The sequence below is a fragment of the Schistocerca nitens genome, chromosome 3, assembly GCF_023898315.1.
Source record: "Schistocerca nitens isolate TAMUIC-IGC-003100 chromosome 3, iqSchNite1.1, whole genome shotgun sequence".
NCBI classification, from domain to species: domain Eukaryota; kingdom Metazoa; phylum Arthropoda; class Insecta; order Orthoptera; family Acrididae; genus Schistocerca; species Schistocerca nitens.
In genome coordinates, this window is record NC_064616.1 from 412,515,943 (window position 1) to 412,539,071 (window position 23,129).

The 23,129-nt window shown below is 38.7% G+C and overlaps 1 protein-coding gene across 1 annotated transcript in view; it reads right to left on the reverse strand.

The window, feature by feature from the left end:
• Nucleotides 1-23,129, reverse strand: part of LOC126249256 (voltage-dependent calcium channel type A subunit alpha-1-like) — a 205,341-nt gene that overhangs the window by 40,622 nt on the left and 141,590 nt on the right. Inside the window, exon 5 of the mRNA XM_049950911.1 lies at nucleotides 7,088-7,238. Within this exon, the coding sequence (XP_049806868.1) occupies nucleotides 7,088-7,238 (151 nt within the window). The remainder of the gene's footprint in view (nucleotides 1-7,087; nucleotides 7,239-23,129) is intronic.

Consider the following 23,129-nt stretch of genomic DNA (forward strand, 5'->3'; position numbering starts at 1 on the left):
GCTTACAATGTAAAATCTGCTGATTCTATTGGTGTATTTGGTTTTGTTTAAAACTCTGTTAATTAAGAGCAATTCATAACTACAATTGTTCCAACAGCATGCAATTGTAAAAATAGTATGAGCTAATAACTTTAAAGTTTTGGTCCACCCAAAAATACTTTCATTATTTGAAACCTTAAGCTTGCTTATTTCCCAGGTTTGACACTATACTTTTGTTATAATCAGATAATGCAGTTGAATCAGATAATGCATTTGTTTATGCAAACAAGCCACTAATCAAGAATTTGAATAAATTACCTACATTAGAAACCTGAAAATTTTACATGAAAATTGATAAGCCACCACATTGGTACAGTGTATCAGTCAAATAGTACCCTGAACTTTTCTAATTATCTGTCATACACTAAAACAAATTACTGTTGGACTCAGTAGGTTGTAACCAATCTTAAATATGACTCTTACAGTATTATAAACTAAAATGTAACTACCAACTTCTGAAAACATTCATACACTTGTCTGTATATACTATAAGTTGACAGTCAGAACCTGATTTTCAGTCTGCTTACATTCCTACTGCAGTGTCCACATTTATGCATAAAATGTACCTGCTGGAATACCCATCAATTAGCATCTCTATGTTGAAATACATGGGCAGAATTCTTTTAAGCAACATTTCTGTGTCACTCATGTCAATGGGATTAGTTACAAATAATTGGACATTTATGTACAAGAATTCCCTCTACTCTATTGTGGCTTCTTTGTGAACTCTCGTCTGAGAAAACTATTATGTATATAGTGAATAGCTCATGAACTTCTATGTGTGAGTATTTATACAGACATTATTATGATGTGAATTCAGTGGACACTCAATCAGCATTATGTGAGACTGATATGAAGAAAGACATCAGCAATGAGCTTGTTCAAAAGCTGCCACTGGAGTATCATACCACTATCTTGTATCAGTATGTAGGACCACTAACTTTACTGATTATTAATATTATTATGGAGGAAACTGCACTTATTACACAAAGATTAGTAGTGGAATTCCCATTAACATACAGCTAATCTAATGCAGAACTATACAAAATACTGGTCATTGGTTATCTGTGACTTAATCAGAATACTGTAAATCAGTGGTGTTGTGTCTGTTATTGCTGAACTTTCGTAAAAGTCCAAGCAATTTTCAGCAAGAGACTATGAGTTTATGGTGCTACTGAGGAAGTCAACCTAAATATTAATCTTATAATGGTCATATGGAATAGTGTGCCACTCACAGCCCTGAAACAGTGGCTGTATAAAGATCTTAGCTGACAGGGCTTGGTAATGAGTACCACATGCTGTCAATAACAGTTGGTTTCAAAACTGACAGGAATTACCACTGTCAGTGAATGCAGTCTGTCTCAAGCAGATTCCAAGTGATCACTGTGAAGGTACCTTACAAAAGGCCATGCTTACAGCATCACATAAAGCTGCATTTCTTCAACAGATCAGACAACACAGAAACTGAATGGTACATGACTGAAAACTAGAGGCACATAGAGAGGACTGAGCCATGATTTCATCTTTTTCAAATGGTGTAAGTGGTTCAAAAGAGAACATGCAAATGGTTGACAGGCAAAAGTTAACAGAAATTTTTGTGTGTGTAAAAAGAGCAATGGGTGAATCTTACAACTACCACCATCATAACTTAGCAACATATCTTACCAAGAACCTGAGAAAATTCTGGTCCTGTGTAAAATCAATGAGTAGTTCTAATGCTACTACTATCCAGTGACTCATTGACCAGTCTTGTGAGGCAGTAGAAGATATCAAAAGTAAAACTGAAGTTTTAAGTTTTGGATTTAAGAAATTGTTCACGCACATTAACCATACAAACATACCATTGTTTGACCACCACACAGACCTCCATCAAATGGACAACACAGTAATAAACATTGCTGGTGTAGAGAAACAACTGAAAGAGTGGAAAGCAAATAAGTCACCAGGTCCTGGTGGGATTCCAGGATTGGCCCCTTATATACTTTGCTTTTATCATGAATCACTCAGCCAGCACAAAGTCCCGAGTGATTGAAAAAGGTGCAGGTGACTACTGTATATAAGAAGGGTAAAAGAATGGACTCATAAAATTAAAGGATAATATTTTTAACATTGGTTAGCTGCAAAATTCTTGAATACATTCTCAGTTCAAATATAATAAATTTCCTTGAGAAGGAAAAGCTACTGCCCACAAATCAGCAATGCTTTAGAAACCATCACTCATGCGAAACTCAGCTTGCCCTTTTCTCACATGAGATCGTGTGAATCATGTATGAAGATTAGCAAGTGGATTCTATATTTCTAAATTGCCATAAAGCATTTGGCACAGTAACACATTGCCAATTGTTGACAGAGTTACAAGCATACAGTATAGGTTCACAGATATGTATGTGGCTTGAAAACTTCTTAAGTTACAGAAACCAGTATGTTGTTCTCTACAGTGAGTGTTCTTCAGAGACAAGAGTATCATCATGAGTGAGCCAGGGAAGTATGACAGGACCACTGTTATTTTATATGTATATAAAAGATATGGCAGACAGGGTAAGCAGCAGTCTCCGGCTGTATACTGATGCTGGTATGTTGTATGGGAATGTGCCATCGTTGAGTGACTGTAGGAGGATACAAGATGAGTTAGACAGAATTCCTAGTTGGTCAGATGAATGGCAGCTAGCTCTAGGTGTAGAAAAATGTAAGTTAATGCGGATGAGTAGGAAAAACAAAACCATAATGTTTGAATACAGTATTAGTAGTGTGCTGCTTGACATAGTCATGCTGATTAAATATCTAGGAATAACACTGTAAAGCAATATGAAATGGAATGAATATGTAAGGACTGCAGTAAGCAAGGTGAATGGTCAACTCTAGTTCTTTGGGAGAATTTTGGAAAAGTGTGGTTCATCTGTAAAGGAGACCACATATAGGAAACTAATGTGACCCATTGTTGAGTACTGTTCAAGTGTTTGGGATCCATATCAGGTCGGGTTAAAGGAAGACACTGAAGCAATTCAGAGGTGGGCTGCTAGATTTGATACCGGTAGTTTCAGTCAACATGCAAGTAATATGGAGATACTTTGAGAACTCAAATGGGAATCGCTGGTGGAAGGGCGACATTCTTTTCAAAGAGCACTATTGAAAAAATTTAGAGAACTGGCCTTTGTTGCTGACTGTAGAGCAATTCTACTGCTGGAAACACACATTTTGCATATGGACAATGAAGATATGATTAGAGAGAGTAGGGCTTGTACAGAGGCATGCAAACAATTGTTTTCCCGTACTCTATTTGAAAGTGGAACAGATAAAAATGACTAGTAGTGGTACAGGGTACCCTGTGCCACACATCTTATAGTGGCTTGCAGAGTATGTATAGAGATGAAGATGTAGGTGCAAGGCATCAAGTGAACTGACAACCCAATGTGGCATTTAATTGTAGTGGGTGGAGGGTGTAGTATGACTGAAAATGTGGCTGTTATCTGCACCATGCCTTGGGACCACTCATGTAGGTTACTGTGAACACAAACCAGGCGTTTACTTCAACATTTGTAGTGACCAATCAATTGACCTTTCTTCTACATCCTCATGATGAGTGTGTTGTAGACATACTCATCTTCCAAAATGACAACAGCCATAATCATAGGGCTGCAGGCATATGTATGGTTTGACAAATACGCAGGCATTGTACTGCACCATGAACTGGTTGTCAAAGCATTTGATCTTAATCGCATGAACCTACATGGGAGTATTTCCATCAGTGGGTGAAATGTAGCAATCAGCATTCCTACACTTTGGTAGGTCTACAGTATCTAATGAGTGATGGGTGGTTTCATTTGTTGTGGCATACCTGAAGAAATTTGTGGACTCTGTTCCACACTCAACTGACGCCACTAACATTCATGACCAAATGTAGCTTGGGTTGTAAAACTGCTATGAAAAGACAGTGCCCACATTAGTTCAGGCCATGTTTATGCATGACACATAAGCCAGGTAAGGATTGGAAACCAGAGGCTTTTACACATCATCCACTTACCTCCTCCATGGCTGGTGCTGCTCTCTGTGTCCTGGTTATAGAAGTGCTTCAAAATAAATGCCAAGTGAGTCTCTCTTCTACTTGCTATGCAATAAGTGATGCATAACTGCTACAGTGACTGCAGCATTGTGATCTTGTCTCATTGTGTGATACATGTGGTTCTTGTTAGTTTTTGTTGTTCCACTAATCCTTCTCTCAAATGAGTCATGTTTTTTTGAGTGGACAAAAATTTTAGAAGCTATGGAAGAGATGAATGATTATGGATTGGTGGGAGTAATATCTGTCTGTGAATGGTATGTAGAATTTTGCTTCACTATTATTGCTGAACCTTTTTGATGGTGTTTTGGTTAGCATACAACTTATTCATTTTTGTTTTGTCCCTCTGTAACATAGTTGTTCCATACCTAAGAAAGAGGCACAAATAATGCTGAATTATGCTGAACATTTGGTGACCATCACCCTACTGTGCCAATCACCCTACTGTGCCAGAGTCTTTAGAGAAAAGTGGAATTAGAACAGTAGTTGATGAGAATTCTACTGTCTGTGAAAATATTTTCAACTTTTCTTCTTTAGTTTGTGGTGAAACATATAAAATCAGAAGCAAAAAGGTCTCAAAATCAGTTTATTATAAACTGAAAATGGCATCCAAGCTGAAGTCTCAAAGTGCCCAGAATTCATGAATGGGAATGAAGCTTTTTTCTTTTTTTTTTTTTTTAATATTTAGTCACAATTGTCTCACAAGGAATTAAAAATTGACAGACTACTTGTCTGTTAACAGTTTTGTCTTGGTCTTTTTCTTAGAAGCAGTATTGAGCAGAAATAGTTTCAAGACAATACTGTCAATTTACAATTGAAAGACAGTTCCAACTACATTCATAAAAATCAGTCTCAGAATGACTCCATGAATAAAATCAAGTTCTTCTGTTGACTTATTAAAATTTTAAAAATCATATTATCCAGAATAAAACCACACCATTGAATAAGGTATGTGTGGCTTTCATGGAAGAATGGTATCTCATGTGTAAATAATAAACCAGTGTGATGAACATGAAATGAAGATGTTTATTGTTTGCAATTTCAAGATGGATTACATTGTTGGATTTCACCTTAAATGGATCATCACCTGGTAAAGGGTTACCAGTCAACTCCACAATACCACAATTTCACAGGTTGCTTACTGATCACTTGGGAGAAGGCACTGTTTACAAGGCAGTTTTATAGAAATTGTAGAAAGATGGATGCTTCACCATAAAGACTTGCCAAAAGAAACTGAAAATGCATGATCTTTGTTAATGAGGAAGAATTGCCTTTTTGTTTGAAGTGTAAAGACACAAGAGATGTGCTATACTTGGCCTCAGAACACAAAATAACGATTTCCAATTTTTCTGTTCGTACAAAGAATGTTATCAAGCTAAGATCAAAACTGCGTACCACTCTTGACTACAATATCTAGAAAACAGAGGTCGATTGATGTGATCAAATGATGTAACATGCATTCAGGAGAAAACAGATGAACTGGTGGAAGAAACTGTTCTTCCTCCTACTCATCATAACTGCAACAAATGTTTTTCTTTTGTTCCAAGAAGCACAAAATCCAAATCAAAGGAACAGCTCCCATTTTTATAACTTTCTGTGATAAACTGGTGAAGGACTTTTTCACTAGAAATCTAGGATGATACTTCCCAGGCAAAAAATCCCACCTATTGAGAAGAAGGTGCATTCAACAAGAGTGTGCTTTATCTTTTTGTTATTAATAATGTTGCTAACAAATATAGAATTAACATAAATGTGTAAAATAAAGATTGTACTCATATAACATGTAGCTCTCTTTAAGATACGTCAAAAATAATCCTGCCAATGTCATTTTTAAAAAAATGCAATAAATAGACAATTTTTCAGTCCAAGAATGTCTCCAACTGGCTGGCCCTCAAAGTGTTAACAAGACTATTAAGATGATGTCTCTGGGTGATGACTAATTTTTTATCAGTTATGTTTATCATAGTTTACACTCCTGGATACATACCCATGCTCTATTGATCCTGCATGTCTGCTGGTCTGAAACATCATAGCTGATTCCTGGCACCTACTATAGCTACCTCTCTGCTCTTCAGCCCCTGCATTCAAACATTCACTTCCTTTCCTGCTCCTTATCCACTTCTTTCTCAAGCAGTATTCAAAACTCAGTAATTTCCTTTCATCTTGCTATTAAAATATTTTTTTTTATTTATTTCACCCAAAAAATTTATGCTCACTTTTCTTTCCTTAATTATTGTTTCTTGGCTACCTCTCTCTTCCCTGAATTCTCTTACTGGGATGGATAAGCTGTCTACTTTCATTTGTCCGTGAAAGCTGTCCTTGCATTCTCAATGCCCTTCAGTACCTTTCCTCTTTCTCAGTGTCCCAACGACTTTCTGTTATCTTCCATTCAACACACTTTTTTCTTTTTCAACTCTTATTTGCTTTGACAATCAAGCTATTTATGCCATAACATAGTAAAGCTTTCAATTTTGATAAAGAAGATATTGAAACACTGCAGCAAGCACACATTTCATCATTATATATGTCCCCCAACAACTCAGCACTTCAGCCAAAGGTGAAAAGTGCTCTAACATCAATGTCCATTTCTAATTCAGAATGTTGGATTATCAGAATGTGAGTGTCACTCAGTACTCTGAATCACACAGAACCATGGTAACTTGCAAGATAAAATTGCTATAATTAATGGAATGTCCACTTATGAAAAGATGCAGTTTTGTGGTCAGAGTAGTTTGGCTCATAAACAGAAACTATAAAATGTGCAAATGAAATTTAGCTGTGGTGTTGTGAAATAGTACAATTTATCAAATTAGAACTTTGTGATTGTTGATGAAATGGCCAAAGAGGTCATAGAAATAGCCAACTGAACTCTCTCTCTCTCTCTCTCTCTCTCTCTCCACATATTCATTACTTAGACACTACACAGATTTATTGTAATTTATATTAGCAATATTAGCAAGAAACTGCATGAGCACTGTGATGTCAACTTACAAGAAAAGAGCAGAAAAATATAAAAGAAACAAAATAGGCATAAGCTAGGTTGGAGCCACATTCAGATCCTGGTTTCCGAGCAAGCTTATCACATGGTCTGCCACTGATGCAGGACAACATTATTGAAGGCCAGGCTTCCCCCGTTGCACACCTGGAAGGAGATAAACATAAAAATTAAACCTAAATGTACAAATAAATATGTAATAAGATATTTATTGTGCCACATTCTGTTTGCAGTTCCTTACATAAATAATAAAGCTGGTGTGTGAGAAAGTAAAAATTAATTTAATTCTATTGATTTAATGAGTCACTTCTGCATGCATACACAATTTTTGAGTGTTACAATTAAAATAAATTGGCAGTACACACATTATTTTAAACAAAATTGAGTTTGGATCAACACTGGTTCAAATTCTTACCAAAATGATTTTTATAGTAGGCACTAAAAATCATTTTGTCATAAACTGTGTAATATATGTTGAAATATGTTCAGTAATCTTCTGGCCAAGTAAATACATAGTATTTAATTTTTAAACTGACAAGACCATACTAACAGTGCTCCATAGCACAATATAGCACACTGCTGCACTCTGTGAGAGGTACAGACTTTGCTTCATTTTGCTACTCATCCTTGTGTTTGAAAGTGAACTACTTAAAAAGAAAGCAAAACAAAACAAACATAAGAAACAAGACATAATATCTGTCTCTTAATCAATATCAGATTAAAAACATGCCAAGGAAGATTTAGAAGTATGTATGATATTACCATAACACATGTGTGGAACATAGAATGAAGAAAGACAATTAGCAACTGAGCAGAGGAGATGTAAAGCTGGGGATATGCACACATGTGCTGCTCCTGAAACTATGGCCTGACTGGGACAAATGAGTGTTTTGGATGGAATAGCTATGGTTAATGTGTAGATGTGCTGCTGATTCCATGGAAACTTCCTTGATACCCTGACCACGAAAGTTCCTATGTCCACATGTCACTCAACCTTCCGCAAAGTTTCAAGTTTTGAAATTCAGGAATTAACTCTCCATCATCAACCTTGTCATGCAGAAACTGATCATAATGGCAAAGATATCTTTAAACCATCTAAACAAGATATATCTACATGATCCTGAATTCAAATATCTCAGCTTTTAATTGAACTACCTGACATTTATTGATTTGAGCAATATTTTAAACTCCATCTGATGCAATTATCCAATCTTTTGACATTTTACTCAAATCTTAGCTTAGAACTCTCTATCTCTCTCAACCACTAGCCCCTCACTGTCTTCAGATCATTTTCTGTAAACCTATTTCATGTATCACTACATGAAAAATTCCCTCCCAACAACTGACAGGACATGAAACCTGAAAGAACCTGTAACACAGTGAGTAACCAATCCTTCAAAAGCTTACTCTTACTGAAACACCAGACCTTCAACCATAAACACAAATCATCTGCACAGGACAAGGTAAACATTTGCTCTCCTTCACTTGTCCTCAACAGTGAAAGCATATGTGTTGCATCCATCTTACTGATTACAAGGAACCTAAAGCACACTCATCTCCCACTTTCACTCACACTCAGTTACTCCATGATAACCTTCCAGTAATTCCTCACCTACAAATATCTCTCATTTTTCTTGCATATCTTCCTTTGTAAATGACATCAGTTTCATGACCCATAAAAGTGAACCCACTTGCAATGTCGTGATTGTTCCAAACAGCCATCTGTATGCAGACATCAACTCCACCACTCTCTTGATGAACCAGAGTGATAGTCATGCAGAAAATATCCATCAGTTGTTTGATGCATTTGCTGCAAGTATTACAATATAGTAGTCCAACATGCTTTCCATACACGATAAAATCTCTCTCTCTCTCTCTCTCTCTCTCTCTCTCTCTCTTTCTCAACTGAATTCACATCCTCCCTTACCTTCACCAGCTGACTGCATATGTTTTTCAAAATCTACAGACTTAGTTATCTCAGAGGCCCATTATATTGCACCTTATTACTGTGTCCCCACTGAAGAGATTTCTGACCTGTTGGTCAAAGCCTCTAGAAGAATGAGCTGCAGTTCACTGAGCAAAGCGGTAGAGTGGTTAGCACACTGGACTCACATTCAGCAGAACAACAGTTCAAATTACCCTCTGTCTATCTAGATTTAGATTTCCCATGATTTTCCTAAACTGCTTAAGTCTAATGCTGGGAGGGTTCTTTTGAAAGAGCATGGCTGATTTCCTCCCTTGTCTTTCCTAATCTGAGATTGTGTTCTATTCCTGATGACCTAATTGTCAACAGAATGCTAAATAGCAATCTGCCTTCCTTCCTTTACCTGCAATTTACACTCTTCTATTACCACTTATCACCTACCATTTCCTGCATTGTTTCTCCATGGTTCCTGCACAATCACAATAAGTGTCCCAGCTTATCTACGTTTTGTCACAAGTCCATGGCCTTGTCACTCTTCAATATTGTCTTCTTGAGCATCTGGCTGGATCCACATCACCTTATTCCTTATACACACTAACAACCATATTTTCCACTGCAATTTCTTATGCTTTGATGGGAATATACATAAATTAACATAAAATACAGCTGTGAACACTTGCATGGCACACTAGTGGGCCAGTTTGTTCATGGGCCATCTGCTCATTAGAATCCTTCCAACGTGCCCAAGACCTTAAAACACTCTGTCATTCATATTGACTGATAATGTCTTCATGAACCAGACCTTTAGCTAAAATCCTTTATTCTGATTCATCAACAAAATCAGTACCTTCTCTTCAGTCTATTTCACTTAGCCACCTTTGGATTAATAAGTCATCTTCCTGCAAATCAATCTCCACTTTTGTGATAGCCCTAGAAACTGAGAATCTGTACCAAGCATACGAGCCATCATGAATCCCCTCACTTTCATCAGTTCCACCAATTCCACATAAAAAGTCCCCCTTCTACAGTTCTGCCAGTTATGGACAATGAGTCTGTTGTGTTAAACAGAAAACACATATCATGTGTCATGTTGTCCTGCATCCTGCATAGAAAATCATATTTGCATATTAGCCACAAAGATATGACCCAACATCCCTCCCAGAAAGGAAGAGATAATCTATACACTGCATCAGGCCTCTGGTTACATTTTATTGCGTCCTGATTTGAGTAATAACCTCTCAGTAGGAACCAGTTTAGATTTCAGAAAGAACCCTTAACTTAACAGATTGTATTTTCTTTGCCAGATGATACAATAGTCTCAATACATCAAAAAATTATAACTGTTGGACATATTTTGTGACAAGGCACAGGCTATTGATTATGTGAACCATGACACCCTCATGTAAAAGTTAAAAAATTATTAAGTTATTGATACAGGCTAGTTCGTGTATTTTATCTTATTTGCATGACAGGGAGCAACACTGTATCAGTTACATGCCAACCTCACAGCAACTGACAATCATAATTTGAAGCATCAGACAAGGCATACCACAGGTTTGTGTTATGGATCCTTTATTGTCTCTGATAGACATAAATGGTCTTCAGCTTGTATTACCAGCAGATGTAATTTTAGTCATTTTCTGTAGATGACACAAATATAGGAACAAAAGGTAATACCAGTCCTCTTGCACAAAAGGCAGCTGTTGAAACATTTGAAAACTTCTAAGCAAACAGATTTTTATTGCACTTAGACAAGGCCCAGTAAGTACAGTTCAGTACTTCCCACAGAACTCATCAAATTACAAAAATGGTCAGTTCAAACAAGATGTACAAGAAGTAGATGATTTAAGCATTTTTAACTGCAGAAAATGACAACTTTAATTAGATAATCCACAACCCAGGATTAATTAAGTACATCACTACAGCTACATTTGCAGTGCACATAGTTTCTGGTATAGGTGGTTCAAAACTGAAGGAACTATTTGATTTTGTAATTTACACATATTAATGTTTTATGGAAACAGTTTTTGGTAATGTTCAGCTTACAAAAACAGTATTTACAGAATACAGAAATATGTTACAGAACACAGTGCATAGACCTCTTCAAATAACTTGGTACTTATACAATCATTTTGTTGGTCCAGGTGTTATGGTCTGGAGAGTCATAATGGTACATGGGCGTACTGACCTCCAAGGTATGCTCACTGGCCAGTGTTATTGTGACACTGTATTTCTTCTCCATGTGTGTCTTTTCAGGGGCGCATTCAGCCTTGACTTCATTTTTATGGATGACAGTGTGTGACCACATCAAACAGCACAGGTGGAAGAGCTCTTGGAATGAGAGGAGATTCAGTGAATGGGCTGGCCTGCTCATTCCCCTGACTTAAATCCCATTGATCATGTGTGGGATCCATTGGAGAGATGTATTGCCAACATGTCCACATGCAGAAGTTATCAACTGTGCTGGTGGAGAAATGGAATGCCTAGCCACAACAAGTCCTTCCCAACCTTGTGGGCAGCATGGAAGCATGTTGCAGAACACGAATTTCTGTCTATGGTGATCACACATCATATTAAGAACCATGTCTCATCTTTTCTAATCTGCATGGGACCATTATAAATCACAGTGACTTCAGTGCAGTTATTGTCTTTGAATAAAAGTGTCATTCCTCCTCATCTTATTGCATATTTTCTTCAGTTACCTTCTAAACTATATTATAGTATACTGTGCTGTACCATGCTATACCACAGCAAATCTTTTTATGTATAGTTCAAGTATCATCAAGCTATGTTAGTTGACAGTGACACATCATCTTTAAGTTTTGCGAACGAGCACAGTTTTCACTTCTGTTAGAGTAATGTGTTTCGAATTTCACACAATGGCCGTTTAGTATAAAAAGTGAGCACTTTCAGTGGTCAAGAAACTGCAAATCATACATCATCATTATCAGTGTTCCATCCAAAGGCATGTTTTTACATAGTGACTTTCCATGTTCTTCTGTCATCCTCTTCAGGTATACGTAATTTCTGCTGCCCTTTATGTTGGCGGTCATCTTGTATTTCCTCCTTCCTTTCAACCTCCTTCCACAAGCTAGTTCCTTCAGAGTGTCTGGTAGTGAGCACTTCCATCTCAATAAATGTCCTGTCCAGGTCTCTTTTCTTTTATAACCAGCTGCAGACTTCTCCCTCACCATCCATTTCCAACACTCTTTCATTACTCAGTCTTTCCATCCAGCTTGTCCTCTCAATTCTCCTCCATATCCACATCTCAAATTCTTCTATACTCTTTCATGCTCTCATCTCCACGTTTCTGCCCAATAGAGAGCCACACTCAAGACAAAACACTTACCATGCCTTTTCCTCAGGCCTTTATCTAGTTAGCCACATAATAATTTCCTCTTTCTATCGAACAGCTCTTTCACTATAGCAATGTGAGTTTTCACTCATGGTGCCATCTCAAGCCTTCAGTGATAATTATTCCAAGGTATTTACATGATCTTACTTGGCTAATAATAACTTGTCCTCTCCTAATACTTGACAGTCTCCTTCCTGTGCCAGTTATCAACCTTAGTTTCTGTTGTACTGTTTCTCATCTCACATTCCACGTAAGTTTAACTTAGATCTTTTAGCATTTTATTTACAGTTTGTTCACTTTCTGCCACTAACATCATGCCACCAGCAAATCTTATACACTCTGTTCTCTTCCCACCAATACATACTCCCCATTTCCATCTAAGCCTTTGAAAGTAATCTCTTCCAGGTATAAGTTGAACAACAAAGTGGAGAGGAAAAAAACTTGTGTAATGCCTCCTGCAATGCTTCAGAATTAATTCATTGACTGCGAATTCCTTGATATTGGTTGTATTAGGTATAGATCCACTACCCAACAGTGACATATGGGCAACCTGGATTTCTCAATAATTGTGAGTAGTCACCGTAACCAATTTGGCTAACCATGCATGTTCCCTGGGCTGACCACAGCTTCCATATGCCACACTGTCTACATCCTAATAACATAGTCCCCTAAATTTGTCACCTAATGTTCATAACATTACTTGGTTCCTGCAACATGGAGAATGAGACAATGACGTATATAGAGTAATGTTGTTATCATCATGTGGCCATATACACTCCTGGAAATGGAAAAAAGAACACATTGACACCGGTGTGTCAGACCCACCATACTTGCTCCGGACACTGCGAGGGGGCTGTACAAGCAATGATCACACGCACGGCACAGCGGACACACCAGGAACCGTGGTGTTGGCCGTCGAATGGCCCTAGCTGCGCAGCATTTGTGCACCACCGCCGTCAGTGTCAGCCAGTTTGCCGTGGCATACGGAGCTCCATCGCAGTCTTTAACACTGGTAGCATGCCGCGACAGCGTGGACGTGAACCGTATGTGCAGTTGACGGACTTTGAGCGAGGGCGTATAGTGGGCATGCGGGAGGCCGGGTGGACGTACCGCCGAATTGCTCAACACGTGGGGCATGAGGTCTCCACAGTACATCGATGTTGTCGCCAGTGGTCGGCGGAAGGTGCACGTGCCCGTCGACCTGGGACCGGACCGCAGCGACGCACGGATGCACGCCAAGACCGTAGGATCCTACGCAGTGCCGTAGGGGACCGCACCGCCACTTCCCAGCAAATTAGGGACACTGTTGCTCCTGGGGTATCGGCGAGGACCATTCTCAACCGTCTCCATGAAGCTGGGCTACGGTCCCGCACACCGTTAGGCCGTCTTCCGCTCACGCCCCAACATCGTGCAGCCCGCCTCCAGTGGTGTCGCGACAGGCGTGAATGGAGGGACGAATGGAGACGTGTCGTCTTCAGCGATGAGAGTCGCTTCTGCCTTGGTGCCAATGATGGTCGTATGCGTGTTTGGCGCCGTGCAGGTGAGCGCCACAATCAGGACTGCATACGACCAAGGCACACAGGGCCAACACCCGGCATCATGGTGTGGGGAGCGATCTCCTACACTGGCCGTACACCACTGGTGATCGTCGAGGGGACACTGAATAGTGCACGGTACATCCAAACCGTCATCGAACCCATCGTTCTACCATTCCTAGACCGGCAAGGGAACTTTCTGTTCCAACAGGACAATGCACGTCCGCATGTATCCCGTGCCACCCAACGTGCTCTAGAAGGTGTAAGTCAACTACCCTGGCCAGCAAGATCTCCGGATCTGTCCCCCATTGAGCATGTTTGGGACTGGATGAAGCGTCGTCTCACGCGGTCTGCACGTCCAGCACGAACGCTGGTTCAACTGAGGCGCCAGGTGGAAATGGCATGGCAAGCCGTTCCACAGGACTACATCCAGCATCTCTACGATCGTCTCCATGGGAGAATAGCAGCCTGCATTGCTGCGAAAGGTGGATATACACTGTACTAGTGCCGACATTGTGCATGCTCTGTTGCCTGTGTCTATGTGCCTGTGGTTCTGTCAGTGTGATCATGTGATGTATCTGACCCCAGGAATGTGTCAATAAAGTTTCCCCTTCCTGGGACATTGAATTCACGGTGTTCTTATTTCAATTTCCAGGAGTGTAGATTTGGAGCACTTACATGTGACCGAGCAGGGTGGTGCAGTGGTTAGAGCACTGGACTCACATTCGGGAGGATGACAGTTCAAACCCATCTCCAGACACCCTGATTTAGGTTTTCTGTGATTTTCCTAAATTGTTTCAGGCAAATGCCAGGATGGTTCCATTGAAAGGGCATGGCCAGTTTCCTTCCCATCTTTTCCTAATCCGAGCTTGTGCTCCGTTTCCAATGACCTCGTTGTCGAAAGGACGTTAACCACTAATCTCCTCCTCCAATTACATGTGTGCCTGGAAGAACAGACTCTGATGACAGTCTACAGCTGTATGAAATACTTCAAAATTAAATAACTGACTGTGAATTCCTTGACATCAGTTGTATTAGAATGGACTGCACATTCGTCTGGATTCATCTTTGTCTCATTCTCCCTGTTGTGGCAATCCAAGTAATGTGGGCATTGGGTGATGAATTTAGTGGACTACAATATAAGGATGTAGACTGAGTGACACGCTGAATTTTCAGTCGTTCCAGGGAGTATGCATGGATAGCCAGATTGGTTAAGATGACTATTTGCGATAAGCAGAAATCTGGATTCCAGTCACAGTCCCACACAAATTTTCACTATTAGGTGGTACTTCTATACCTAATACAGTTGATATCAAGAAATTCACAGTCCGTGAATTAATTTTGTAGTATTTCGTACAGCTGTGAATTGTCAACAGTCTCTGTTCTCTCAGACATGCATGTAACCCTTTTCCAATGCTGCTCCATTCCAGTATTTCATTTCGAGTCCTTACTCTTAATTTATGTTGTAAATATTGATTCTGTATCAGTCAACTCTCCTTCCATTCTACAATATGGAAGTACATCAAGACCAAAACATCTTCACATAAAAGATTTGTGCAGTATCGTGGAATGCCATCTTTGCTTTGTGAGACATTGTTAGGAAAGGAAAAATACTTCAACAAATTACTTGTGTAGGGGCAAAGAAGGGCAACAAAGTGAAAGCTGAAAGATATGATGAGCTAAAGAATATTTTAATTCAATGGATACTCCAAGTTAGGACTTCATCAGTCTGTCTAAGTGGACCAGTAATTGAATTTAATGCTCTAGAAATTGCAAATACAACATTTCACTGCATTTGTGGGCTGGTTTGAAGGTTTCAGGAGCATGTTCTAATTGTTTATTGAAAACTCAGTCCTGAGGCTGATTCCGTGATTGAAGATGATGTTGCTGCCAGGAAAAATGATGTCTTAACAATACTGACAGCACAGTATGAAAAATGTGACATGTTTCATGCAGAAAAATTTGGGATGCTTTTCAGACTCATATCTGACAAAATGAAAGTTGGTATAATGCAACATAGTATCAGCACTCAATTGTGCCAGTGCTGACTGACAAAGAACCTGAACTTGCTTAACAGCAGTAAACCAGTAAATTTCCATTGTTTCAGAATCATGTATAAACTACCATTCACCTACATAAAACATCAATGAGGCTGAATGATAAAAGTAAAATTTGCCAATTGTCTGCAAACATTTGATCACAAAATGATCAAAGAAAGCTGCATGATTGTGCTTCTTGTAGATAACTGTGCTGGTTATCTGAAAGATGTTTCACTGCAAAACATTGTTCTTGCTTTCCTTCCTCCTAGTGGTTTCATGCATCAAGGAATAATAAGAGATAAAACAGTAGCAGCCCAAGCTTCTTATTCAGTGGTATTTACCATACATTTATGTACCAGAATCTGCAAAGACATGGAATCACCTGGAAACAATGCATTTTATTTCCTGTTTGTGGAGTGCTGTGGAATGCAAATCAGTCTATTTCAATTTTTGAGAAACAACAGGATAAATTTTTGTCATGGACATCTGCAGAAGCAATTCTTATCACAAAGACTGACAAGCAGTCCATAAAAAGCCCTGTGACACTCACTTTCAAGTTTTTGTTTTGGTTGAAAATAATGTCAGGACATCTCAAATACTGGACATCCCTTCTTTCTAAGAAATACTCTGAATTGCACAGTTTGAAACTGACCCACCAATGCATCCTTTAGTCAGACAGTTGTACTGATCTCATTCAACACCAGTTCATATCTTCATTTATCTCAGTCCTATTCATATTCCAAATTTGGCTCCTTCCCCTTCCTCCTTCTGCTTCTCACTTTAGCTTTATTGATGCACATATCCTAGTCTATGCTGTTCTTTGACAATCATCTTCCGTTCTGCCTGCTCACCGAGTCCTCTTACCCTTATAGGTTCTGGATGGTGTCTGATGAGCAGTGTTGGGACACAACACTCTCAAAAGTGTTGAAACTAAACAGTGCATCATGTAAGAAAGGTCAAAAATGAGAAATAAAATGAATTCGCTGTGTCAAATGCTACTTTTAGTTACATTAGAAGTGCATGAGCACATGTCCAAAAATTATCAGTGATAACTTTATTTGGTCATGCTTCATGTGTTTATGTAGATAAAACTTGTCTCCAACATCTTCAATTAAAAACAACATAATTGTAGAAACAAAAATTATGTGAGGACTCTTGCATATTTGTTCATTCTAATGTAAATTGCAAGGAAAGTAATTTTTTGACTGTTTGAATAAAAAATGTAATTTTGATGGCTGTTATGTACACTTAGCAAACCTAAATGTTATTGTAATTTTTATTTACAGAATTTTGGAAAAAGTGACATTTGGCCATGTCCTGTTAAAAAGAATATGATTGTAATTTATTATTTGAATATTTATTATTTATAATATTTACTGTGTTATAGAAACAATCTTAAAATTACTTCATACATCCATAAATTAAAGGAAAATATGAAAAACTTATATGTGCTGTTCAGGGACACCAAATTGCAGAACGTCCTAACAAAGTACAAAAGCAGCACATAAATATACAAGGAATCCCAAAAAATCTCTAAACACACATTATTATGCTGAAAAGATAAGAGAATCCAGTAATGTTAGTAAAACAGCCTGGAATGTTGTAAACAAAGAATGTGAATGTACAGAGTATTCTGATTGCAGTAATATAGCACCAGGAGAAAATGAAACGTTGGTGAGTGAGCAAAAGACAGTATATGAGGCATTCATAGAATGTTTTAGTAAATCATGCAGAGAAGAAACTGGTGAATCAGCACTACAAATGAAGTCCATTACAATGAGTAATTCATTTTTCCCAAGGAGTGTTACAAAACGAGATGTAACACAAACAATCTCAATATTAAAATTAAAAATCTAGTGGTTACGATGATATATGATCTATATTACTTAAAGAATGCAGAAATGAATTAATAAAACTACTAACACTTCCTGACTTTTTGAAAATTTGAGACACATAATGAGTGTATACAAATGAATCAACCAGAGGTAGAAACAATTACAGGTCAATTTCATTGACTTCAACACTTAGCAAAGTTACTTGAAAGAGTAATCATAGACCAAATGGAATCCTTCTTCTATGAATAAACCTCACTAATCAACTCACAAAATTGATCCCAAAAAGTGTAATAAATAATAACACCAGTGGTAATTTTCTTTCATGAACTGCTAAACAAACTAGATTAAGGAAAACCAAACCATTTTTCTAGATTTGTTTAACACCTTTGATTCTGTAAATTATATAGCATTTTTATCAAAATTACAAACTTTCATATAGGAGGATTGGAAGTAAATTTCTTAAATTCTTAACTGCAAGATAGAAGAGAGGTTGTTTTACTTGAGATGTTATAAGAATGAAGGCAAGATCTTAACAGTAGCACCAACATGCAAGAGTCCTCCAGGGATGTATTCTTAGGACCTTTTTTTTGTATATATTAATGACATAGCCACAAAACTAAAGGCTAGAGAATTACACTGACAATACATTATTTACTAGCTGCGGCCATACTGAACAGATAGCAGTGCAAAACAAGAAACACAAATCTGACCTCATCAGAGAATACCTTGTTATGCGTAAACTTACACAGAATAAGGACAAGGCTGTTGTGGTGGACTTATTGTTAAATTATAGCCAATCACAAGAGAACATAAATACTGAATCGCTGTCCACAACTGATGGCTGATGAACATGTTACATGGAAAGAACATATCAATTACATCTGTAAAATGATTAGCTGCAACATTTACTTACTGCACAAAAATGTCTCATAAAATAATAACTCCTCCTGACCTTGACCAGAATGCTAGAAATTAATCCACTTCTTGTGATTCATCACAATATGGATTCGTGGAATTCATAATATATAAATAAATATAGGATTGAAATGTGGGGTGAGGCACCCACAGTCTACACAGCCAAGACATTTGGGCTACAGAAGATGGCAGTTAGAACAATTGTTAATACAAGCAAACACCAGTCCTGTAGGAGTTACTTCATCAAGTATAATTTACTGACTGCATACTCATTGTATGTCCTTAAGACAACTATGTTTATGAAAGAGAATGAAGAACTAAGGGTTATAAATAGAGACATTTGTAATTACACAGTACAACAAGAAGTGACAATCATAAGATATGGTCTAATCAAAGAATTGAAAACTGAAGTCCACTAGCAGCTGGAAGAAAAATCTATATCAAGGTTGCCAAAAAATACATAAATCAAAAAAAGTTTTGCATCACTCTGGTTCCCAGAACTCCTGACGATAGACATTGACTGTGGATATTTTATCACAGACACAGTCCCTTTGACTGTTCAGAGATGTCACTAAACTCGCTCAAAGATACAAACAACCATGCATGAGCAGCGCCTAATACACAGAGGGGGTCCAACAGCTGATCAGTTTCAGTCATTCCACCAAGAAGGAGGAACACAGCTCCTGTTGTCTGTGGGTCAACCATGTCTAGCCGGTCAATACCACAGTTCAATCATGTCCGTGTTGCTACTTTGTGCCAGGAAGGGCTCTCAAAAAGGGAAGTGTCCAGGAATTTTGGAGTGAACCAAAGCAATGTTGCTTGGACATGGAAGAGATAGAGAGAGACAGGAACTGTTGATGACATGCCTTGCTCAGGCCACCCAAGGGCTACTACTGTAGTGGATGACCACTACCTATGGCTTATGGTTCAGAGCAGGGGCGGGCAAACGTTGCACGCGGCTCGTGAGCACACAGCGCTGCATGTGTGCTGCTCGCGTGCAATCGTCGAATGGGACATTGGCGACAGCCGGCAGGTTGAGTCAGTGTAGTACCAGGCTAAGCTGCGGACGTTGATGCGAAGTGACTACTACGTAGTGAACGTTGTATTTCAAGAACCGGAAAATGCAGAGTGAATCAAGGAAATGGAGACATGGAGATTTTCTATCTTTTAAAAACTAATGGAAGAATCATTTTTTCTTTGTGCAGAAACGTGAAAATTCGAAATGTTTAATATGTGGCAGTACTCTCGCTGGTCAGCGGAAGTTTAGTATTGAAGGCCATTATAATAAATTTCACAAGGACGAGTACAATTTATTGTCGGATTCTGAGCGGATGGGGAAATTGACTGAGCTTAAGAAGAGCGACCTGACCATATTAGATGCATCTGTCCTAGTTGCCGTTGTCACGAGAGATCTGCGAGTTTCTCTCATCATGTCTCTCATCTAACTGATTTAACATTTTATGGAGCACTGTTTTCAATTTTTCAGGACGATAACAATAATAGCCCAGCGGTACGTGCAAACTATAAAATTGTGCTTAATATAGTGAGAGCTGGGAAAATCATTTGCTGAATTAATAAGCCTCGGTTAAGAGCAAACATAAGTGATGAAAATTTACGTAACTGCTTCCGTTTGTCTGTATGCAGAAATTTTGTTCCAGATATTTAACGTATTGTAAACTCCACCTGTGATAATTAAATAAAACTTATCGTAGTTAATAGGTACTCTTTCAAACCATGATTTATTTCAAGCACTCCTGCTAACCTTATTCCATCATTCAATAAAGCAAGCTAGAAAAACAAAGCACGTTACAGAGGAAGGAGTGGACAGAAGGTATGGTGGGGAGGAGAGGTAAGCGGTTGGCCAGCTTGCCCCTGTGTACACGCAGAACACCTGTTAACTGCACGCGTGCAAGTGCACCGCACACGTGCAGGATTCCTGCCCGCCCCTGGCTCAGAGGAATTCCACCATGTTGAATAATGCATTTTGTGCAGCCACAGGATGTTGTGTTATGACACAAATTGTGGTTAATAGACTGCATGATGTGCACTCCCAACATCCATGGCGAGGTCCATCTTTGCAACCACAACACCATGCAGGGTGGTACAGATGGACCCAACAACATGCTGAATGGACTGCTCAGAATTGGCATCACATTCTCTTCACCAATGAGTGCCGCATATGTCTTCAACCAGACAATCGTCAGAGACCTGTTTGGAGGCAACCCTGTCAGGCTGAATGCCTTAGACACACTGTCCAGCAAATGCAGCAAGGTGGAGGATACCTGATTTTTGGGGTGGCATTATGTGGGGCCGATTTACACTGTTGGTGGTCATGGAAGGCACCGTAATAGCTGTACGATACGTGAATGCCATCCTCCGACAGATAGTGCAACCATATTGGCAGCATATTGGTGAGGCATTCGTCTTCATGGATGACAACTTGCACCCCCATCGTGCACATCTTGTGAATGACTTCCTTCAGGCTAATGACAACGCTCGACTAGAATGGCCACCATTTTCTCCAGACATTAACCCTATCGAACATGCCTGAGATAGATTGAAAAGGGCTGTTTATGGACGATGTGACCCACCAACCAGTCTGAAGGATCTATGCCGAAACACCATTGAGGAGTGGGACAATCTGCACCAACAGTGCCTTGATCAACTTGTGGATAGTATGTGACAACGAATACAGACATGCATCAATGCAAGAGGACAAGCTACTGAGTATTAGAGGTACCAGTGTGTACAGAAATCTGGACCACCTACTCTGATGGTCTCGCTGTATGGTGGCACAACATGCAATGTGTGGTTTTCATGAGCAATAAAAAGGGCAGAAATGATGTTTATGTTGATCTCTATTCCAATTTTCTGTACAGGTTCTGGAACTCTCAGAACCAAGGTGATGCAAAACTTTTTCTGATATGTGTATAAAACAACTCAATGGAAATCTTTTTAAGGGTACACTGGAACAGTTGTAATTGAAAGATGTTTATTACTCACTCCAATATTTCTGAATTTCAGTGTTGACAGATCTATTTTTGTAGGTTTCAGTTTATTAGTAATGGTAAATGTTTACATAACAGTATCTAATGTGCTCCTTGTTGTAAATGTTCATTGTATTTATGGCATGATATGACTGATGTAAATATACAAAAAATGAAGTTGTCCAAGACTGTTCAGTTGTAATGGACAAATAAAGATTATTATTATTACTGAGTCGCCGGCAGGGGTGGTCGAGCAGTTCTAGGCACTACAGTCTGGAACCACGTGACCGCTACGGTCGCAGGTTTGAATCCTGCCTCGGGCATGGATGTGTGTGATGTCCTTAGGTTAGTTAGATTTAAGTAGTTCTAAGTTCTAGGGGACTGATGACCTCAGAAGTTAAGTCCCATAGTGCTCAGAGCCATTTGAACTGAGTCAATTTGATGACTCTTATCTAGATGACATGTGATTCCAGCAAGATAGTGACATCAATCACATATTTCTCAACTAAATAAAAAAACAAAATTTTGTGGATGCATGACTTCATGCTGTAACAAATGCAAATGGCAATAGAAATGTTTTGTCTGCAAACACACCTAGGTTTTTTGGTTGGTTGGTTTTGGGGGAAGGAGACCAGACAGCGAGGTCATCGGTCTCATCGGATTAGGGAATGACGGGGAAGGAAGTCGGCCGTGCCCTTTGAAATGAACCATCCCGGCATTTGCCTGGAGCGATTTAGGGAAATCACGGAAAACCTAAATCAGGATGGCCGGACGCGGAATTGAACCGTCGTCCTCCCGAATGCGAGTCCAGTGTCTAACCACTGCGCCACCTCGCTCGGTTAGGTTTTTTCTTTGCATATTTATGAAGTTCTAATTTTATGTTAAGAAAATAACAACAATTACAGAAAACATATATCTGAAGAGTTATTGACAATGCACAGTGAGAAAAATTGCTGATATAAATACTAAGATGACAGATACTCTTGGTGATCATTTGACAAATGTTGTTTTCTATATTCACAGTATGTAACAATTTAACAAAAATAAACTAAATTCCAAATTATATTTTGAGAACATTACTATGCTTAATAGTTACAGACATTCAGTGTAAAGAATAACTGTTAATACAAAAACATGATTGGCGGAGTTTATATGTGAGAGTCACATGAAATGAAGACAAGTGATATTGCTTATGAATAAAACAAAACTATTAATGTTGCTGGGAAAATATTTTTATGTAACTGACAAAAATAAGGAATCTTGATGCTACACAGAAAGTCTACACCAAATAACTTTTTGGTCAAATGATTACAAAGTAATGCAATGGAGGTATAAAAAAATTGGAGTAACACTTGCAACTTTAGATGAGCACACATTTGAACAGAAACTACCAGACATGCACAATGACATGCAACAATATTTAGTGGCGAAATGCAGACGCAGACTGC